The sequence below is a fragment of the Vidua macroura genome, chromosome 17 (genome assembly GCF_024509145.1).
Source record: "Vidua macroura isolate BioBank_ID:100142 chromosome 17, ASM2450914v1, whole genome shotgun sequence".
Classification (NCBI taxonomy): domain Eukaryota; kingdom Metazoa; phylum Chordata; class Aves; order Passeriformes; family Viduidae; genus Vidua; species Vidua macroura.
The window spans coordinates 3,808,252-3,831,020 of record NC_071587.1 but is presented as its reverse complement, the minus strand read 5'-3'; the positions used below and the strand labels follow the sequence as shown (position 1 = coordinate 3,831,020).

At 41.7% G+C, this 22,769-nt stretch overlaps 1 protein-coding gene across 1 annotated transcript in view; it reads right to left on the bottom strand.

Annotated features, from left to right (window-relative positions):
* Positions 1-22,769, bottom strand: part of PTPRT (protein tyrosine phosphatase receptor type T) — a 435,197-nt gene that overhangs the window by 241,355 nt on the left and 171,073 nt on the right. Inside the window, exons 5-6 of the mRNA XM_053992839.1 lie at positions 20,593-20,708; positions 17,684-17,858 (exon numbers count right to left, since the gene is read on the bottom strand). Of these exons, the coding sequence (XP_053848814.1) occupies positions 17,684-17,858; positions 20,593-20,708 (291 nt within the window). The remainder of the gene's footprint in view (positions 1-17,683; positions 17,859-20,592; positions 20,709-22,769) is intronic.

Genomic DNA, 22,769 nt, shown 5'->3' with positions numbered 1-22,769 from the left:
TTATGATCTCTACTAATTTGTTTGATGGTTGTTATGCAGAAATCCTTGTTTAGTCATTAAAAAGACAAGCCACATGTAAGTATTGTTAGAAAAGGCATTTTCTATAGAAGAACAGCAGACGTATGGGAGAGTGAGTCAGATATTTATGTTCCCTTTTAAAAATAAAATTAGCAAGCTTTTAGAGGAACACACAGTTTCCAGATACATAAAAGCATTCCTGATTATAGCTGCAGTTTCCAGCCCATGCAGAAGTTTCACTTGGTCTGGTCTATACACAGCTTTTGTTCCATTCACGTGGCAAATCTTAGTGAGGAACACTCCCTCAGAGAAAAAAATCATGGAATCATGAAATATCCTGAGCTGGGAGGGACACAGAGGATCACCCAGCCCAGCCCCATCCCTGCACAGACACCCCAACAGCCCCACCCTGGGCACCCCTGGCAGCGCTGTGCCAACGCTCCTGGAGCTCTGGCAGCCTCGGGGCCGTGCCCATCCCCTGGGGAAAAAAAAGACTTTTGGGTAACAAGTAAAGGTCCTTTACTTTCCTGTGAATACACAGGGAAGGGAGTGGACAGATACAAAAATGAGCATTGCACATAGAAAATCTGTTTGGCTCATTCATCATAGGTGGTAGAGCAGGTTTGCATTCTTCCTCAAATGCTAAGAAAATTGGGAGACGCTGCATCTTCAAATCTCCTCATCATCAGCTCCAAATTTGCTAGGCATGTATTTTCTCAAAGCACTGTACACATGGATGTGGTGAAGGCTCTTCATGAAAAAAAACCAAAAACATCTGGTTCAATGCAATCAAATCAATGAAAAAGCAAACAAAAATTCTAAAATTACAGATTTTTAGCTACTAAAATCTTTTCAGCTTTTGCAAGGACATTCATAGCCCAACATTTCTTCTTTGAAACAGATGGCAGTGGTGTTTACTGTGGGTTCTTTTGCACCACAAATCCACAAAAAAAAAAGCTGTTTTCAAGAAGTTTCTTTTTAACCACTGAATTGTAAAGTGTTTTGCACTAAAATAAACTTTGTTGCCATGTTCCAAATGATCATATGAAACATGAACTGGCTTTGACATGTCCAAAACCAGCACTCCCGGGGGTTTAAAGAACATGAAATGCTTTTGTTTACTAATTACATTTGAAATCACTTTTTTTTTTCCAACTGATAAGTAAAACACTAATTGATTATAACTGATGTGACCTCCAGATATCCCAGGCACTGTGCTAATCATCTGCCTGTCCTTTACTTGGAAAAATAGAATTCAAACCTCCTTTTCAGCCCAGCAGTTTTAGCCTGTGTCTTGATGATACAGGAACCTCAACAGGCAGCAATAATTATCTAAAAAAATGCCTTCTTTTGGGTCACCCACTCCACAGAAACTTTGGATTCAGGTAAAGATGTAATGGCTTATTTTTGCACAAGTTGTGGCAGGGGAGAGGAACTCATTCTTCCCTCACACAGTTAATCATATGACTGCACAAAGATCCAGACAGGGTAATTCCTCCCTAAGGACATCAAGGACTCTCAGCTCCAAGTCTCATCCTTTTATCCCTGAATTTGAAACCTATTTCCTGGTCAGGATAGAGGAACAGCATCAAAACACAGTGAAGCAGGAAGGAAACAAAGGAGAGACTGGGATGGGATGGGATGGGATGGGATGGGATGGGATGGGATGGGATGGGATGGGAAGGGAAGAGTGGGAAGTTCTGGTTTGGTGAATGGGCAAAAGAATGCAAGAAAGGGAGGATTTAAGTGCATAGAAAGCCCTGCAAAGAAACAGGAATGGCCACCACTCCTGCAGATGGTAGAAGTTGACCACTGACAAGGAAATTTGAGAAATCCAACCAAGTCCTCTGACATTCATTAAGGTCTCATCCCAAAACAACCCTCATTACAAATGAACAACAGAAAACTAAACCAAAAAAGTGAATCTTCCTGTTATCACAGGGGTGGGGGGGGCTGAGCCACATATTCAAACAAATCATCCACGTGAGTACTCGCTGCACTGGGTTACCTGCTGGGATCACAGAGCAATGTGCAGATATTTGACCAGCATATTTGGGTACATCCCACAAAATTTTGTTTCCTTCCTGAATATTGATTTCAGGTAAGATTTATCACTCCATATCCTTCATGATTTTATTCCTCTAATTACATTTGTATTTTTTAATTTTCCTGAAAATAGGATCCAGAAGGGTTTTGCTGAATGCTTTTCTTTTTTTCTCTCTCCAAAGGATACCTCCAAACAGGAACATAGCAACACCTGCAATGGAAAACAGGCTGCAGACCCTACCAAGGTATCAGACAACTCTTTTAACATAAATTGTTTGAGGTATAATTTCAGGTAAGTGATCTTAACACGCTGTCACATTTTATGCCATTGGCCTCAGGGCCTCAATCACAGTCATTTAGTTAAATATCACATTAAGTCCCCTGGGTTCAGTTCTTCACAAAAGTTAACAAACACAAGCTTAGAGTACATGTTTGCTCTCCTACATGATAGAGAACACGGCAGGATCCTCCTGTGCTCCTGGGAAACTGCAGCCACTGCCCTAAACACACTATGATTTAAAGTTTACCCTGTCAGAGAGCTACAGCCGCACTAGAAATAATCAGAAATAATCACATGAAGTGATCTCAAGTACTATTTTGAGCATTGGTTTAGTAGCCTCAGAGAGCAAGTCCTCAGGCACTTTTACAGACAAAGAAAAGCAGGAGTCTGGAGTCCTTCAAGGAAGGTCTGCTCTGCTCAGCTCTGGGGACTCAGCTCTGGCAGATGGATGTCTCATTTTGCCAACAAGCAAATTTCTGTTTGTTTGGAGAATTGCAATCACTACCATAATTGCTGCCTTTTAGTTTGTCTCCCACCTCCATCTATTTACAAAAGTTCAGCAAATACCCAGTTTGATTCTCTGCCGTGCACACAAAAGGACTTTTTTCCTTTTAGGAGCCCTAAAGACCATCCCTGGCGATGTTCAAAGAACCTGGACGTGGCATTCAGAGCGCTGGGGTGGGTGACACGGTGGGGATCAGGCACAGGCTGGGCTCGATGACCCTGGGGGGCTTTTCCAACCAGAATGATTATCTCTGACAATGACAAGCCTTGTTTGAACAACCATGAGGTAACACCTGGGAGAAAACAGAAGGGAAGAGCTCGTGTTCTGTTCCTTTATCAGCACAAAGCTCCAGCAGCCAATCCCTACACACAGAGCCCAGCTGTGGCAAGTATAGCTGGCTTTTTTCTTTTAAAATGAGCTTCTAGGATAAACAAAACCTGGTGGTGTCTGCAGGGGTCAACGGGACAAGAAGAACACAATCAAAGTTGTGCCACACTTTTGATGCTTTTGTGCTTTGTACTGGTACAGAGCTGGGCTTTGTTTTGGTTTGTGTTACTTAAACACATTTTGTCACAAAGCACTTCACAGTTTGATAATAAAAGTTGACCCATTTCTCCCCAAGGATATAAACACAGTATCTCACACATCCAACAACAAGCTGAACTTCTTTTTGCTCTTGGTTTGTGACACAACTGCCTGGAACATTGGTTTGGTTAATCGACACAAATGGTAAGAGAAAGCACATGGTAGAGACTCTAACCTAATGAAGAAACAAATTTAAAAATATACATATTTTACATACTATATTAACGTAAAATTTTGAAATAAATTGCCTTTCCTCTTCTGCTTTCTGCAAAAACACATATAAAGCCACAGGTATCAATAGTGCAGCCTCCATCCAAGGACTCACACTGCTGGAATTGCAAATAAACCTCCACTACTGTGGAATAACCCTATCAATGCAAGTGTCTTACTGGCCAATTATTAGTCATTTCCTCCATTCCCTTCCACCAGAATTACCTACTGTATTTTCTCCTGTTCAGATTGAAAACAGGATAAATATATGCTGCAGGAACCAGAAGGCCATTTGTCTGATCTTACTGACAGAAGTTTGATTGATGCAAGGAAAATTATCACCTCACCTGCAGCAAAACATTTTGATGTGGGCAGAGGTGTCTGTGAGTGGATAACGTTATAGCTGTCACTCCAATTGCTGCCCTGGAGAGCAGCTAATGAGAAAGGCAAGGAACAGGTGCCTATAAAAATCTCAGAGCTGACACAAATATCTACAATAGTTTTACCCAAGACAGAATCCTCTCTTTTTTACAGCTTTTCAAGCAAGCAGTAGAGTACATACTACTGAGTGCAGTAAATACAGGAGGCTGCTAATTTACTGTACACAGCCACTCGAAATAGCTTTCATTAGAACACCTCCCCAGCTGCACAGGATGAACTTCAGGAGGCTGTTTCTTCATGCTCTCACGTGGTATTCAGGTCATGCTTTGTGTTAGAAAGTTTATTTTCCTGTAGTTCCTGGCAGCATCGTTGTGGAAGGCATGCTCAGTTAAGTAGCAAGTCCATTGCTGATATACGTTTATATCGTTTATTTTTTCCTGCTCACACCTCAGATAAATCTGATCCATCCCTGCCACTGATTCCTGCTTTTGAAGCAGAAATATAACTCTGCTAAACCTCTACAACATCCCCCACCCCAAAAATCCCAGGACTAAAATGCAGGTTCCTAAAGTAAGTTGAGCTACCACAGAGTAAAGATGGTTCTGAGGCTCCTTAGACTTTAGAAAATTAAGGAAATCCTATGAGCACACAGTGTAAAAATATTCTGGGGTGTTTTGCATGTGCTTAGAGGTCACAGACACTCCATGGTTTACATATGTCTACTCATATGCCAGCTGGGATGGTGAGCTCTAAGTTGTATTTTCCAAGTAAATACATCTGTTCAGCTCTTCCCCCTCCCAGTTTCACTCCATCTGATTATCTTCTAGCTGGAACAACCAGGGAGGCTCTGTCTCAAGCACTGTGAGCCACAGAAAAGCCCTCACGTTTAAGGTCAGGTTGCAGGCTCACTTACCCCAAATGATCAAGGCAAACTTGACAGAAAAAAAAAAAAATCAACTCACAGCTAAGGCTGGCAACCTATTGAGATGTAAGCAATAAAAGTAAAACTTAAATTATAAAAACAGAGCCTTTGCTAAGCATCAGTAAATTCTGGATGTAAAAAAAAAACCCAACTAAACCAAACAAAAACACAAGATGTTAACCAGAGGGGATCACTCTGGCTTGGAGCCCTCCCTCTCTCTGCCCACATGAAAAAAAAACAGGGATGAAGCAAACTTCAGGATTTGGTTCAAAAATCCCCCACACCTCCCATAAAAAGTCAGCAATAGTAGTACAACCAGCTCTAGTAATCGAATGTCTCAGATATAGCAGGCAGAGCCTCCAGAAGTGCCTGATAACCAGTTAAGGTGAATCTTTCTTTACCACTCAATACTTCTCTTTTTATTTCAGGTTTTTATGATACAGAGAGTTTCACAATACCCTGCAGACCACAACACTCCTTCCAGCTTTCCCTCTCCTGGGCTGTATCTCTGTTTATTTCCAGTTTAAAACTCAGCCTTTAAACATACTTCTTGATCTAGGCTGTTCCCTTGGAGAGACTCCACAGTATTACACCAAAAATCCATTCTTTCTTTTTTCACAAAATGCATTTTGAGGCAGTAATAAATGCTAGAAATTCCAATATGCTGCACAGTCTGCTGTTCACCCTGAGAGCTGCAATGATGGGTGATAGGTGCTGGTATTTCACAAAAAGCATTCCAGAGCCTGCAAGAAGCTGAGGAGGATTGAAACTACCATTCATTATTCCTGAAAAAAAGAAAAGGAAACGGGTGGGAGAGACAGCACCAAACAAAATCTGAGACTCATTTACTCCAAAAAAATATGTATAATGGCCAAACTACCAGCTCAGCTCTCTGCTGGGGACAGTCTGGTTGCCAGATCTCAAAATACTTTCTGTGCTTTATTCCTGTCAGAGTTAAAAGACATAAACATGGAAACAGAAGGAATTCTGAAAAAAAAAAAATTACTACAATCCCACTAGAAATCTGGGAGTTTCACCTCCTGGATGAATTCCTGAACTCCACAGCACTTGCTGTGGAGCTGAGAACAAAGGTGACAGAGCTGGAGCTCAGAGCTCTCAGAACAACGAGGTCACACACAATATCCCTTCATCCCTCCTTCTGCTCACATTCTTGCTGGACAATTGTGTTGATAGAACAACACAGGATCCCCAAGGCACTCATGCACAGATCCAAAGCCTTGGGACAGCAGGTGGAGCAGGAGTGCCCATATTCCCTCAAAATACCCAAAATTTAGCATGCCAGGGAACACATTTTGGTGCTGTGGAACAAGTTCAGCCCTCATGGTGTGCAGGGGTAGAAATGTGGTGCAAGAGCATGTCACCACAGGCCCCCAGCTGGGTCATAATTAGCATTGACTCCATGATTGCAGAAGGTCAATCAATTGCTTTATTATATCATCCTATACTATATTATACTATACTATTAAGAAATTCAGTAACCCTTACAGCCAGTCTGATACAGCTTTGACCTAATTGGTCAATCAATCCAAACACCATCACCAGTGTCCAATTAAGAAATCACCCTTTGGTAAACAAATCTCCACAACACATTCCACATGTTCACAACAGCAGGTGCAGCAAGTGGAGATAAGAATTGTTTCTCATTCTTTTCTCTGATCTTCTCACAGCCTTCCCCAGGACAATGCCTGGGAAAGTCTGTGCCTGCTCTCTGTGGCCAGAGAGCTGCTGCCACAAGGGCACACACAAAAATCCTGCATGTCCCAGCTGTGAAAGCTTTTCTGTGGCACAGAAATCCCTTCTGAGGTGGACTCAAGGGATTTCTTTCTGGGACTGACACCAAAAGGCTGTTTGATTAAAACTAGTGACTGATTAAAACCACACCTGAACTGAAAACTAGTGACTTCCATCAAGTCTCCATTAGTTATTGTGAGGTCTCCAGGATACTGTCTCAATAATTTGTGTTGTATTTGTTACTGTTTGATGCAGAAGTTCACCATGTAGGCAATGATCTCTTGTCACATGAAACACTGCTCATGGAACAAGTTCATAAACATGTTTATAGTGCCTTTCCCTGTCTCTGCTGAAGAGGTTTGTGTTAGGATTGGGGAAAGAAATATTAATAAAATCCATGTGCTTAAAGGTTTCCCCATTCCACAGCAAGAAAGTGAGCAAACCCGGTAAGGAAACATGTTCATTGTGGAAACAAAAGAAAATATTTCACAAAAATACCCGGGAGTCCAGAATGATAAATTTTCCCCAGAACTGACAGCAGTTCTTCAACAGAACAAGGAACCTTGTAAAGATACTTAAGACACATAAATTAACCAAACAAAGGCAAGATTGTGATCAATACGGGTTCACATTCAATACTGCAAGATTGATTATATTTAGAAGAAAGGCTTAAGATCTGTTAGCTGCAAAAGCTGGAAATATCCCACTCAAATAAGGTATAGATGCTACACAGGGAAGATAATTAAGTATTTAAAGAGCTTATCTAAGGCTGGTGAGATTTTCTATAATTTAAAACCTTTCAATCACAATCTTTTTTGAAGACTCTTCTGCTTTATTTATACAGTAGTGCTCATGATGCAAGAATGACTTGTGAATTCTGTGGCCTGCATTTTACAAAATGTCGAATGAGATTAAACATTTTTTTCTTCCTGTCATGGCAGCTGTAATTGAAGTGAGATATATGAAAAATAATAAAACTTCCTTATGAGTGTAGAACTGCTACACCTGGGGCTGAGCCACACAAAAAATTCTCATCCTCTCTGCTGAAAGTAAATCCTGGAAGAGAGAATAGTTTAGTCCTTATTGAAACTATCACAGCTCTAATGAAGGATATTAAAATTCCCTTTTTGCTCAGGAAACACCAATAATCTCACTCTAAAGACTATAACAGTACTGTGATTCCATAAAGATGAGATATAAAGACATTATGGTGAATTTGAGGATAATTCAATACCAGAATGATTTTCCTTAGTCTCCTTGACTAAATGCAGCCTCAGCTATTGCTGAATCAAATTCCACTGGACGAGCTTTGAGAGGACCAAGCATGTGGGGAAAAAGTTCTATCTTGGAGACAAAAAAAGTATTTTTCCTTATTATTCCATTTTAAATCCTGCAAGAGAAATTAATGAAACAGTCTTAAGGAATCCTGGTGGTTATATATATATATAATTTTATATAAAATGCTTGTTTATGACAAGACTTCAATTCTCAAGAGCAGTTCAGTTTGTGATTACAGCAATGAGCATAAAACCTTCCACGATCAGAGTGAGTGCTGCATGCTCTGAATGCCCTCACCAAAAGGCAAAAAAATCAATGTACCAAAATTCTGAGTCATCCTTGAAGCACCATATTCTTGACACAAGTGAAAAACAAATTTTCTGCAAGGCTCCTCAAGTAGGATATAAGCAAGGTTAAGTAAAAGGGAGGTGGGAGTAAACAATGTAAGAGCAAGCACAGAAGTGTTTGTATTTGGAGTTTCAACCTCAGAATCATGGGAAGTATTGGTAAATCACTATTTGATGAGAAATCTGGGTCAGAAGACTCAGTAATGCCACTTTGCTGATCAAAAGGCAGCAGGATATGGTCAGCAGTGCTCACAGGGGTCAGTCAAAAAGTCATGAGCAGCAGCAGCAGCAAAAGGAGGTTTTGTGTAAAGTGAAGGAAAGAAAAGAGAAAATTGTAGAAGCAAGTAATCCAAACCTCTTCCATTTTAATTTGTGTCTGTGCCCTGCTGAGGGAACAAACAGTCTGTAAGTTGTAGTCTGTCATGTAAGTCAGTAGTAGCTTCAGGGTAATAAATAGGACAGTAAAGCATATGCAAAGTCTGATTTATGGGATCCAAACAGAGAGAGCCCAAGTCTTGCAGCTATTTGCATCTTCCTCACATGCAAACAAGCACTGATGGAAAGTTTCCTGCTGAGAAAGAGAGAGAGGCAAGAGATGCACTGGAGAGAAATCTGTAAAGAAAAAACAGAAGAGGACTGGAATAATTTCTTTAGACAGGGGTTTTGTGTACCTTGGCACCAGAGCAGAGCACAACCACAGAATCACAACATGGTTTGGGTTGGAAAGGACCTTAAAATTCACCTCATTCCAACCCCCTGCCATGGCAGGGACACCTTCCACTGTCCCAGGCTGCTCCAAGCCCCGTCCAGCCTGGCCTTGGGCACTGCCAGGGATCCAGGGGCAGCCAGAGCTGCTCTGAGCACCCTGTGCCAGGGCCTCAGCACACTCTGAGTAAAGAATTTCATCTAATCTAAATAACATCTCTTTTAGTTTGAAACCATTCCTGCTCACCTTGAAGGTGTAATAGTGCAGCTGTTCAATAGGCATTGTGGACTTTTGGGAGCTAGGAAACATCATATTATGGGTTTTTCTTCTCAAATTCCTAGCTCAATTCATAAAATAGTTGCAGGGCTTGCTGTAACCATCACCCTGTTGTTCAGCAGGTTTCTGGTCCTAGATTTAAGCACCTTTAAAAGTCACAGCTGGACAGGGGTGATGGGGAGGGTGTGACCTGAAGCAGTCTCCCAGTACCAGAGGAGGTATTTACCATGGCAGAAAATCAGCACATCAGAGCAAAGCTGGAAAGCAGTGCAACAGGTTTGAGGGGATGGTTCTATGAGAAAGGGTATTTCATCAGCTTGCAGCTAGAATGGATGCTGGGAAATTATTTGCTTTGAAAAATGAAGCATCCTTCAGTTGGGTAGAGATGGAAAAGGAGGGCTGCAGCATCTCCACTCCAAACTGCAGTTCTGGCTGTTTCCTTGTCTCACAGTCTCAGTGCTGAACAGTGAATTAACTTCCAAGTGAGCACTCTTTCCTTAACACTGCAACAGGCTCTTCAATCTCTTCATTCAGATAGGACAAATGCAAACATCACCAACATCAGCTGCTCCCTGGAGTTCAGTTACCCTGGCTCACAAAGCAAATCAGCTCAGCTCCAGCATTCAGAGCTAAATGCTATGCAAACATTAAAAATCCCATTCACCTGAATTCCTGACACAAACTCCTGCAATGGTCTCCATTCAGCACCACTCACACATTTCAAAATCCTTCTGCCAGCTCCCACATTGGAAGCTGAGAAGATTCTGGAGCTGCCTTAATGCCAGTATCCTTAGCCCCATCAGTCAAGTGTTTACAGAGCTCCCATCATTTTCTTCCTCATGAACCTTCAACCTTTTTTACTTCAGGATTAGAGGCTCAGCTTATAAATGCCAACCTCTAAAGCAGCAGAGGAGTTTAGCCTTGCAGAGTGTGTAGTGGTGTGTTGGAAGGAGGGAGAAGAGTGTGTGTGGCACCCAGACCTGGAATCTCTGATGGATGAGCACCCAAAAGAAGAGATTGTTTAAGGAAGGGTTAAACCTCACCACAATCCAAAATGCTCCAAGATGTACAAAACAAAAGAAAGCTAAGTTCAGTAAGTCAGGGCAATGAAAAGAAACAACAAATAATTCTAACTGTTTTATATCTTGCCTTGCAGTTTGTTTAAAAACAATAAAAATAAACTGGGCACATGTTTCACACATCCTAAGAGACCCAACCATGCACTGTGCAGACTCACAGGATGATGCCAGCAAAAACTGAAAGCTCAAATCAAAGCAAAGAGAGCTGGGGAATTCATCAGCACCTGGCTCAGGGCAAAGGTTGTCCCTTCCACAGGTCATGTTCAACTTCTTAGTTGAGTGTCCTACAGTAAATGCAGGATTTTGCAGAGAGCCTGTTAGCTGGAGGAAATACTGCATGTCTGAAAGAGATCAGGATCTGAGCTTCTTTAGCATCTGGTGCTGCAAAAATTTTAAAAGTTCCAGTAACCACATTGGCTTTAGGTATTTGCACCTACAGAAACAGTTTTCTCTTTGGAAATTCATTGGTTTGTCCCACACACATGGGATCTACAGGTCTCACTGTATTGCAAATACACCCTTTTTTTTGCAGGTTTATTATTAAAGATTCTCATGCTAACAGTCATCCGTTCTTCCTAAGAAATCTGGTGCATCTTAGCTTGCATTTCACATCAAGTAAAAATTTTTTTGGGTTTTTTGGGTTTTTTTTTTTCCACTGCAAAAGAAATCTATTTTGGTGTGAAAGGGGTATCCCTGCCCTGCTGAGATAACAGCTCATGCTCAACAATTACATCCCATAAATACCCAAAAAGTGCCCAAATCTGCTTGAACCATACCAGAATCTTCACCAACATCCACAAATGGTGACAAATGATACTTCAAGGGAGTTTTCTTGAATGGAAAGCAGTTAACAGCATTGTAACCACAGGGTGGATAAATTAGGAACAGCTTTAGATCCTATTTTTCAGGAGAAGCCCATTAATAACTTCCCTACAATTAAGCAGGCAAAGGAAGGATGAGCAGAAGAGAATTAATAATGAATGTGACTCATCTTCCATGCTAAGTCTTTAAGTTCAGTCATAAGCAAAAAAAAAAAAAAGTGTAATTTTGAATTTCAATGTCACATGAGCATCGTTAATAATCAATTTGAATGAAAATCTGTCCTTTAAAAAGGAACAAAGAATGAAAAGCTGTCAGGTTTGTTTGATAATGGCACATATCTGGTGGTCATTCACTGCAAGGACACTTCCAGGTAGCAAAGGCACAGGGCTGTGTTCTTGGAATTTTATGTTCTTTTCTGAGCATCAACAGTCCTGAGTTAATTTCTATGCAGTTGCCTTAAACCTCCTAAATAATTCTAACTAGAAGCTAAAAGGTTTGCATGCATTCAGTCAAGACACTCAGTGGTGTGATAGGAGAGCCATTATCATTTCCCAGGTTATTAAAAACAAGGTCAAGTTTAAACCCTGAGTGCTCCCTGCTCATTTTACATAGGAGCAAAAAGGCTGCTGAAAAGAAAAACAAAAAAGTTGGGGAAAAATATAGATTGAATTGATAATACACCATTAGTTTATGAACTTGTCTTGTACCCCTTGTTGCTTTGTATTCCTCCTGAATATGTTTGTTTACATCCTGTTGATTAATATAAACAAGAGAAACCAGGAAAACGTATTCTGGACCATTACTGCGAGTCTGTGTGGCACTGGATGCAATGCTGACAACTGGATCCTTTCTATAAACTGCACATTTATCACTTCTCAAGGAAATGGCTTCATTTCCCAGCTCTGTTTTGGGAGTTAAACATAAGGAGAGGGAAATACTTCCTTTTGAGAGGACTCATGTTTCATACTACTGAAAATCTACACTACAACACCTTTGTCTTCCATCTCCTTCACTGGAGATATTGCAGTGAATATTAATTTGGATGGAAAGAAGAGAAATTGGAGTTACAGCTCTTGGTGAGTGTTTGTAATCTCTTTGCCTCTTTCTTACTACACACCCACCCCATGATTAAAACTGAGCTAAAGCAACTGCTACTGAACTGCACTGAATTAAAGAGAGCAGTGACAAGTTCAGGTAATTACCAGCCAGCGCCAGCGAAGGGATTGTTACACTCCCTACACTGCTATGACTGCAAAGAAATAAAGGAAGAAGTGGCTTTTCCAGACACTCTATTAATGACAGAGCCACTCTCCCTCATTCAGATATTTCACAGGCAGCACAGCCCTCACAAAGAGCCTGGATGCACCTCCCACTCCGGGTGTAGTGCTCGGAGGAGCTGCATCATTAGGAGTTTTAGCAGATCTGTGCTCAGCTTGTCACAGCACAGCACTGAGCACTGAACACTGACTGTACTTGTGTAAGCTGGGAGAAAACAGGCAAAGGGAGAGCAGGCAGCCCGAGGGAACCCTCATTATCAGTGTCCTGACACTGCTGGGAGCACCAGCCAGGGACTGGCTCCTGCTCACAAGCTAGAACTTTGAGGGCCTTGATTAATGTGCAGAATTCAGGAAGATGAATTCAGACGTGCCCAGAAACTTCTGTGATCTGGATGAGCCTGATAAATTCAGATAGGAATCTTCACACCTGCCAGCTGCTTATTAATGCACATGAAAAAAATGCTTTTTTTAACAGTAAAATCTAAACCAGATGTGCCACAGCTGAGCTTGTCTCCCAAAGAGTTCTAAGGACATGGGACATGGTCTTCCAGCCACCCTGATGGCAAAAGAGGACAGTTCCAATACAGAACCTACTTTTCATATCAACAGCCCATCTCCTGGGTGAAGTATGGGAAATTGAGCATCACCAGCAGAGGTTATATTACCCCATGATGGCAAGGATGTGTTTTGTGTCTGTTTTAATGAGCACGTTTGGCATGAATATCTCAGGGTATAGAATTATCTGTGTATCAGGCATGAAAATATAAAAAAACAAACAAACAAACAAACAAACAAACAAAAAAAAAAAACCACCCAAAAAAACGAAACCAATAGAGAAAATATTTAAAGAGTCCTTTTCATATTCATCACATCTCTCCAGAACAGCTCTATAGGAAGTGAAGCACTTTGGAGATAGTGAGTCTCCTCTATGATTACTTGGTACTATCTCTTCATCCCAGGAACACATTCCACAGAATGTTACACACATATGAATCACACACTTCATACCCACACTGAACTTTGTGTTTGCAAGGAAATCAGTGGAGAGCCTGATGTGACATTTCTAGAACCAGCCCAAGACTAGGCTCAGCTGAAGAACAAATATGTTTTCATTTATTATGACTTTTTAAGCTCCAGAAAATTCTTTCTCCTAGTGGGACTTCCTGCTGTTGGATATTGAACTGAAACTATTCTGGAGTCAGTTCCAGTAATAAATACCAGGACAGCAAAATACCTGTAGAACTTTTCCTTGATGAGTATGTCTTAGAACTGTAAATCTGAAATTTTCACAGCATATTTCATACTGGAGAAGCTTCCATATAAGGATTTATTTTAATAGGAAATTATTTATCATGTTTTTCACACCTGAGTATCTCAACTCCAACAATTTGACAGGTTTTTTTGATTCAGTTCATTGTTTAGTGCTTTTGTCTATGTTGTTTTCCTTTGCTTTGTGGTTTGGGGTTAGTTTTATTTTGTAAACTCTGGTGTCTGCTTTTAGGAAGAGGCTCAATCATTCGAGCAGATTTCAGCATGTACCTGGTGAGTTAATAAACAGATGGTGGAATTACAGTGATGAGCATCACACCAGAAAAGACCCAGAGAGAGAATGGTAAACAGCTCTGACAAGGAGCCCACCTCTCCCTCTGGTGTCACTCACAGCATCAGATCCTCATGTGACTGTGACTGATAAAAGCCTGATAAAATCAAAAGTGAGCTGCCCCAAATATCACAGTGATGACAGAAAGCCTCTCAGGTAAGAGGCAGGATATTTTTCCAGCCAAACACTTTGAAAATCAACTAAGACAAAATTGAAGAGAGCTAGAATATCCCTTTGGAGGTCTGTGGAGAGGCTGGGCCGAGGCTCAACAGGCTCCTCCTACCCCTGTGGTAGCAGAACAGACCCTACAAAAATATCAGGAGCCTTAAAATTATGTTAAGGTAGCAACAGGTAGCAGGAAAGTCATTTTGAGAGGCTTCTAGAGCATGAAAACCTCAGAAAAACTGGTTCATAAAAGCAGGATATAGATGCTGTAATATTCCCTCTTTATCAGCTCTGCACAGATTCCTATCATATATTGAATGATTAATTTGGCCATCCAGAGTACCTGAAAGGGACCAAGGAATAAAAAAACAACTGCAAACAGTCTTCCATACACCCTCACAGAGTTTAAAATGTTATCCACAGCCTTACCTAATGTGACAAGTGTCCTGGAAGGACAGCAGCATTAATACAGACCTTAAATGATAAAATTCTAGCCAATTTCCACAGTATTTTAAACAACATTTATACAACAAGGCCTACATTTTGTTCAGAATACAAGTAACTGCCATGCAGCTTTTACTTAAAAGAAAATTACAGGCAGGAAATGTTCCATTCAGGTGTGAGCAGTGTAGCGAGACACAGAATCTCTGGGGCTTTTTAAACTGCCCTGTACAAAATTGTATTAAATTACTGTATGTGCACCAGTAAGAGAGGAGAAATAGAGAAGAGCTATTTCCACTGGAGCACCAAAGGATGGCAAGGGGGGCAGATGGAAATGATAGGTTTTTCTGGCCTGGCTATTATGATTGGAGAGTGCAAAGAGAAGAATAAATGTATTGTCATTTATTCAAGCCAGAAGACAGAGGAGCATTAGCACATACAGCAAATAGCTGCCTAGAGAACAGCATTTTCACAGGATTACAAATGCATCTCCTGCCACTAAACATACCAGAATAATTTGGAACTAATACTGTTATATTCTTGTGTATTCAATTGCCAGTAATTTCTTTTCAATAATACATTGCTCTTAGTGAAGGTGCCCACAGACAATCAAGGTGTTGTGTTTAATTTCATTGATCATTCCATTTGCTGAAACAGGTACTTACTGCCCAATTTGGGGTTTAGGAGTATGCGGATTTCAAAGTAAAACCTCTGTTTTGATATCTACCAAACTTTTTCATTCAATATTGAGAAATGTAAACTACCTTCTGTTCTAAATATTCCAATAAAACTTCTTATGAATAGGGAAGCAAACAGATCTTTCAATTAAAAAGCTTACATAGACACACTTTTAAATCTTAATCTTTGTTGAAGAAACACCCTGTGATTTTATGTTCCTCTGATCAAGAGAAAGCATGTGAGAAGCAGAGATTTAGCTTGGATTTAGCAGGTTTAGGAGCAGGACTATGAACTGAGCAAAACCTCAATTACAGGCTAATTGAATGTATACTCAAGTACATTATTACAATTCAATAATCATCTCTTCAGAATTAAACAATTCCAATTTGCTTTCATTTCCGCCTGTGCACATGCATTACAAATGTGCTATTATTCACAATAAAATTACTCGGGCTGGTTGGAAGCCCAGTGTGTCACAGGATGGCACCAAACTGACCTCAAATGAGCCACTTAACCTCACCTGCTTCCTAATCAGGGATGAGGAGCAGGATGGGACCTTCCCACAACAATTTGATGCTGTTAAAGTTCCTTCCAGGTGGGTGCATTGCTGAGCAATCCAGCAATGAAGCCATCAGCATCTTTCCTGCTGGACATCCAGCTATTCTTCATTTTAATTTATTCTTCTATTTTTTCCCCTGCTCGTATCAACAAACATGAAATTCTCAAGCTGCACCAAGGGAAATTCAGGTTGGATATTAGGAAAGAGTTTTTCACAGAAAGAGTGATAAAGTTCTGGAATGGCTGCCTGGGGAGGTGGTGCAGTCACCATCCCTGGGTGTGTTTAACAAAGCCTGGATGTGGCACTGAGTGCCAGGGTTCAGTTGAGCTGTTGGGGCTGGGTTGGACTCCATGATCTTGGAGGCATTCTATGAATTCTGTGAATTCCAGGCACCTAACAGAGCCTGGAATGCTCTGGTAGCTGCTTGCTCTGGAAGGCTGCCTCTGTTTAGCCGTGGTACAATCCTAGATGTGCCACTCCTGGCAGCTCAATTCCCTTTTAATTGTGAATTAATTCCCCCAGATTTGAGCAAGATACAAGACCACTGGGTGGGAATTAAAAGCACTTGGCATCCAGCATAAGCATTCTCCTTGTGATCTCTGTGGTCCAAGCATCTGCACCACACAACACTGCAAGGCATAACAAAGGCGTCTGATCATCAAAGGACAGATCAGCTGGCAGAAAGCAGCACAGTGGACAACTTGATCTCATTTCTACAGCTGTTTTCATACCCTGCATTTAGATGAGTAAATTATATCCTGTGAGCAGACCCAAACTTCCAATTGCTCTCACCCCAAACACAGAATACCTCAGGAACGACTCAGCCACCTTCTGAACTCACCACCTAAGAGTCAGTGAGCACTCCAGCGATGCAGCTCGAGGTAGGTTTAAAAAATAAATAAAGAGAAACCCAGCATAGGGGATAGCACTTCACCACCTTGTGAAGGTGAGATTAAGGCACCCCTTGCATGAGTCAGGCTCTTGAATCATGGTAATTAACATGGCTAAAATCCAAACACCCTTCAAGAACTACTGATGCTTCTACTCTGGACTTCAGGGCGTCAGCAGAATCAATCCCAGCATTTACTGCCAGCGGCCCTGAACAGTCTCTGCTGACATACAGTGCTCCACCACAAGATTATTTCTGCCTGATAAAATACTGGAAAGGAAAGCAGCTTGTGAAGCTGACTGACAGCCAAACTGTTCAGCTGACTACAGTAAAAGTCTCCATAGCCACCATATTTTACTACAAAACTTTTCAAAGAGGGTTGTGTCCAAACTTTAAATACAAGTACCCAAAACACCGACTTAAACTCAAGTCACTTTCACCCTTTTTCCTTATTTCAACACGAACAAGAGAAGGTCTGTGGATATTCTCAGTTCAGTCAGAGAGAAAAAGAGAAAGATTTCTGCCAGGCTAAGCCTGGGAAAAAGTCCGGGAGGAATGTAAACAATCTATTATCTTGCTTTCCATTCATATTGTTTATAGGTCTGTTCTACCACACTGACCTAAGTCCAGTGTACCAATCAGGTGAAATGTTTTTACCTTAAGACCAGTGGAATTAATGTTCATGATGTTCTCTACAAAAGAGAGAAGTGCTTTTGAATAAACGCTCATTTTGCCTTCTGAAATCATGCGAGTCAATTCGCCCATCCCTGGCTCAACAGCGTCAAAGGTCCAACAGGATGCCAGTTTTTATCGACAGTTATCCCCCAGGAGGAAACACTCCCTGTGCATGAAAGGATTTGCTCCTACCTTTGACGATGAGCTCGGCGTAGTTGGAGACGCCGGAGCCGCCGTCGGAGCGGATGACGCAGCGGTACTTGCTGATGCTGCGCTGCGACGTGTCGGCCACGCTGACCGTGGCCGAGAACCGCCTGTGGTTGACCACTCGAGTGACCATCAGGGCTGTGTCCCTCCCGTTCCACTGCTGCAGAGGCAGAGAGAAATAATGCCATAATGGAGACAGGTAGGTTCTGCGTTGGTGCATCCATGTGTAAGTCGCTCCTTGGGGTGCTTAACGTAGGTCAGAGCCCCGTGTTGACATTGCTGGGAGAGGTTTTGGACCAGCACGGCTTTTCAAGGGAAGAATTCAGCCATTCCCTAGGGAAATCCACTAGGCTGTGTGAGCTGGGCCCTAAAAATTTCTTATAATAAGTGAGGGTGGGAGGCCCTGGCACAGGGTGTCCAGAGCAGCTCTGGCTGCCCCTGGATCCCTGGCACTGCCCAAGGCCAGGTTGGATGGGGCTTGGAGCAGCCTGGGACAGTGGAAGTGTCCCTGCCCATGGCAGGGGGTGGTACAAGGTGAGCTTTAAGGTCCCTTTCAACCCAAACCTGTGATTCTATGATATATTTAGGTTTTCATTTCTATTTAATATTTGAGCTATATCTGGGCTTTTGGTGTGTTCTAAGGAGACAAAGAGGGTAAAGTGTCTGGAAGGGAACCCATATGAGGGGGGCAGGACGCTGAGGACACTTGGCTTAGTCAGAGTAGGAACTCTGTGACAGGGACAGGACCCAGGGAACGGCTGGAGCTGTGCCAGGCTGGAGATCAGGGAAAGGTTCAGGAGATCAGGGAAAGGCTCTTCCCCAGAGGGTGCTGGCAGTGCCCAGGCTCCCCAGGGGATGGGCACGGCCCCGAGGCTGCCAGAGCTCCAGGAGCGTTGGCACAGCGCTGCCAGGGGTGCCCAGGGTGGGGCTGTTGGGGTGTCTGTGCAGGGATGGGGCTGGCCTGGGTGATCCTCTGGGTCCCTCCCAGGTCAGGATATTCCATGATTTTAAGATTAGTTCCTTCAAATGCTGCAGAGGGGCAGCTCTGCCTGCCACTGTGCAGTTCCACCCAGGGCAATTAGAGGCCTGGCTTGGATGTGAAAACACAACAGGCTTTGTGTTCACCTGGGAAAACACTACAAATGAACAGATTCTGTAAATTTGGCCTTTCCAGATGCAAAACTCTGATTCTGGACCAATTTAAATAAACTGGTTGGATGAGCAGACATCCTTGTATATCCAGCATTCCCCAATAAACCTCTCTACCAATGCCAGACCACATTTTTCCATCTGGAAAAGGGACAGATGAAGAATTAGCCAGAAATTGTTCTCCACACTATAAACACCTCAACTTGTTCATTTGTCCAGTTTATTAGGAATTTCAAAGGAAAGCACATTGCTGTTTTGGCAGTTTCTACTAAACAGTTTTTAGGGGTGTTTCCAAGGCTATTTTCATTAAATGTTGCAGTTTTAGAGAATGAAAGCAGGTTTTCATTAAGAATAGCAATTCTTTCCTCCCCAAACTCTGCTTCTCACAGGAAAAGGTTCATATTGCTGCAGGTCAGAATTGTTTTCACACACGTCTAATTGTAACTGGGAAAATAATTTAATGAAAGAACAAAAAAAAGATAAAATAAGTCAAAAATATATCTCAGTGGGTGCTAGACGTACACCATAGGTAAATAAATTTAAGTTAAGAATGCAATTTTTAGAAGAACAGCTGTGATGAGAGCATAGTTACTGAATATAAAATCATTTTTGTATAATGCCAACTACATTTCTCACCAACTTAAGCCTTTTTCCCAGTACTATTTTTAATTTTTATGATTAGATAAGCCAATTCCTTGATTTAAGCTAGATTTGAAAATGTTATTTTTAAATTTTATTAAAATGCCTGAAGTCAATTATAAAATTTGATGAAGTCTGGTAATTATTTGACTACAAAGGCCCTTCCTGTCTACCCCAGATGTTATAACTATGAGATGATCAAACCTCAGTCACATCATTCCAAGCTGAGAATAAAACTTTTGGACTGGCTTTAGTGTTCTTCAAATTATGTTGGCCTTGCGTACATGCAACAAGAATCCTCCTGTTTAGGAGTTAAACATTTAGGAACTCAAAAGCTTCTGGAATGGCAATGCTGGGAGTCCACATATCAGAGAAATTCAAGGGGCAGGACAAATTATTGTGTCCTTCACTGGGACATGCACACCCCATGTGCTGATGTTGGGGTTGATGTCTGTTCCATGTCCAATTCTAGCACTGACAATGAATTCCCAAGGTTTTTGCTGCACCCACTAGAAGAGCAGGACCCAGACAAGCTTGATCAGTAGGCTGCAAATAAGACATCCAGAGAGGGAATGTTTTGGTCTTTCAGTGAGTGACTAAAAGGAACAAGACCAAATCTGCTGTCAACGCAGCCAAGGGAAACTGGGAGCAAGAAGAACTGGGCACAGACTGGGTTTGTCTATTTTAACCACCCAGGTAAGTAATTTCAGACCTTGGAGAGTTCCTTCTTAACAATTATCACTAACTCCAGGCTGAGAACATTTTTAGAGGGTGAAAGGAAAGCAGATGGCATAATAAAGCAGAAGAGAAGTGTTCCACTTCCCCTCTCTCCCGCTTTGTGGTTGAGTGTTTACAGGTACATGGGCATTTGCTTGAAACCAGAACTTTGCTGTCACTGGCAATTTTTTTCCTTTTTCTGTCTCCTAACGCCATGCTTTATCACCTCAAACTCTCACCTATAAGTGAGTTATGGCAGTTCTTTAAAGGATCTCGAAGAAAAGATTTTGCTTCACCACCTAATCTTTCTCTACCTATTTATTTCACTTGCAAAAGCAAAGAAAGCCCCAAATTAAACACAAAAAAACCCCAGCAGGGCATTGCTTTACCTGGAGCCAGAGCTTGTCGTGCTGTGACCACTTCCCCCCGGCGATGCACTGGAAGGTGGCGTTCTGCCCCACGTTCACCTCCACGTTCTGCAGCCGCAGGAAATGCGGGGCTTTTCCTGACAAAAGAGGCAGAGGGTTGCAAGGGTAGAGCCAGGCAGGAACCACCCGTGCTGCACCCACCCAAACGCTCACAAAGCCTTGGAGCTCTCCCTGCCAAAGGGGCTTTGCAAAATAAAGCCATCAACACCTTGGGAGTTTAACTCCTCCTTGCAGGGAGAAGTGGGGATGGAGCTGGGAGAGTGGCCTGAGGGATCTTGGAGAGCTTTGGCACCTCTGAAAATACAGACTTGGATCAAATCACAAGTTCATGGTCACCAGCACAATTTCTTATTGCCTGCTATAAAGAGTAATTGAGTCATCTCTTTTCTTCAGAAAACGATGTTTCTAAAAAGGTCAAAAAAAGTCAAATGCTTTTGTGCTTGTCAAGCATGACTGACCCAAACCCCATTTTCACAAGAGCCTTTTATTCCTTTTCTTTTCTTGACTATCAAATACATCCTAGACCTTTAGAATAATGCATCATCAATATCAAATCAGATATTAAATGAGATATTCATTTAACTGACAGTATTGTATCACTGGTTTAGGTTGAGATCACTGATATCAATGTTTCACTGACACTAAATTCAGCATTAGTTCAAAATTAAACCAGTGATATTAAAAATGTAGACATCAGGTTTTTCACAAAGAAACTAGATGAGAGGATTATCTTTTTGATTAAATATCAGACTGAGTTAGGTCTCTATTTAACTAAAAGTATAAACAAGATTACAGCAGCAAATGCAACACCTTTAAATGAACTATTTTCTTGCAGTGCTTCAGAAAAAGGTTTGTGCATTATTTGAAAAATTTTAGTATGACACTCTGTAAAAACTTACACCTAAAAATGTCAGTGTTTTTCAACAATATCTGCACATTTTCTAGTATGATTAGACACTGAAACACATAATTTCAGAGGACAATATAACCTCTCTTCTGTTGCAGGAAACAGCTTTAAAGGGAAGTGGGCATCTGTGGCTATGCATGGCTGAAACTTGATGTACAAGTGTTTGACATATGAACAGAGAACACATGTTCATGCACCATGTCAACTGTTTTTATCTGCTCCTGTGCCCCATCCAACACACAGCTCACTGACAGCTCCTGAAGGACAGGGACTCTGTACCATCCTGCTTTCTGGCAGCAGGGTTGCATCAAGGTTTACTGGAAAACTCCCTCTGGGTGACATTCAGAACGTTCTACACGGTATTTCAGGATAATTCTAATATTTGTGCCTGCAGACTAAAGTGTACAGCTGTAAGTCAGCTACAAATACAAAGTGTAGAGTCCCACCAATGCCAGCATCCTGGTCCTTGGGTCTGCCCAGCTTCTGGAGCCTGGGTTGTGCTGTGATGCTAAGGGCTCATGCACACAGAGTCAATGAGCTTCTAGCATAAGGAAAATGGATATTCCAGTGTATTGCTTCACAGGACAAAGAAAAACAAGAGGCAGCACCAGCAATACATTTATTTTTCTGTATTACTGTGTCATTAGGGGAATTTCATTGCTTTTTGCTGACTTTGGTTTGACTGCCTTTGTCATCTGTGAAGGTAAAGCAGAAATGAAGAAATAAGACCAATGATTTCAGTAACCTCCAGGGTCACCAGGAGCTTCATGGTCCCCGTATTTTGATTTACAACAATTGTAAAAGGAATCTGAGGGGCAAAGGCTGTACAAGGAAACACGTGGGTGATGTTTACCCTGGTGACTGACACTGCTGAACAACAAAAGCAGCACTGGGAACCAGACAGGAGCAGCATTTACAGAGACTGCAGAGAACTTGCAGCTTGTAATGAGCTCTGTATGCTGGGGGTTGCAAACAGATTAAAGAAAAAAAAAAAAAATCCAAACAACCAACTCTGTTTCAAACATTTTGTTGCTTGAGTCACCAAGAATGCATTTAATTTTGACAAGGACCTGTATATACTTGAAGAAATTGATTCAAAATCAGTTTACTTAATTAAGTAGGGACACAACACAGCATCCTGCCTAACTGCTTTAAATCCCATTGTTTTCTTGTTGAGGCTCTGCCCCATGGTTTGCTTAGTGGCCTCTTTCCCAGTGAAGGGACCTGCAAT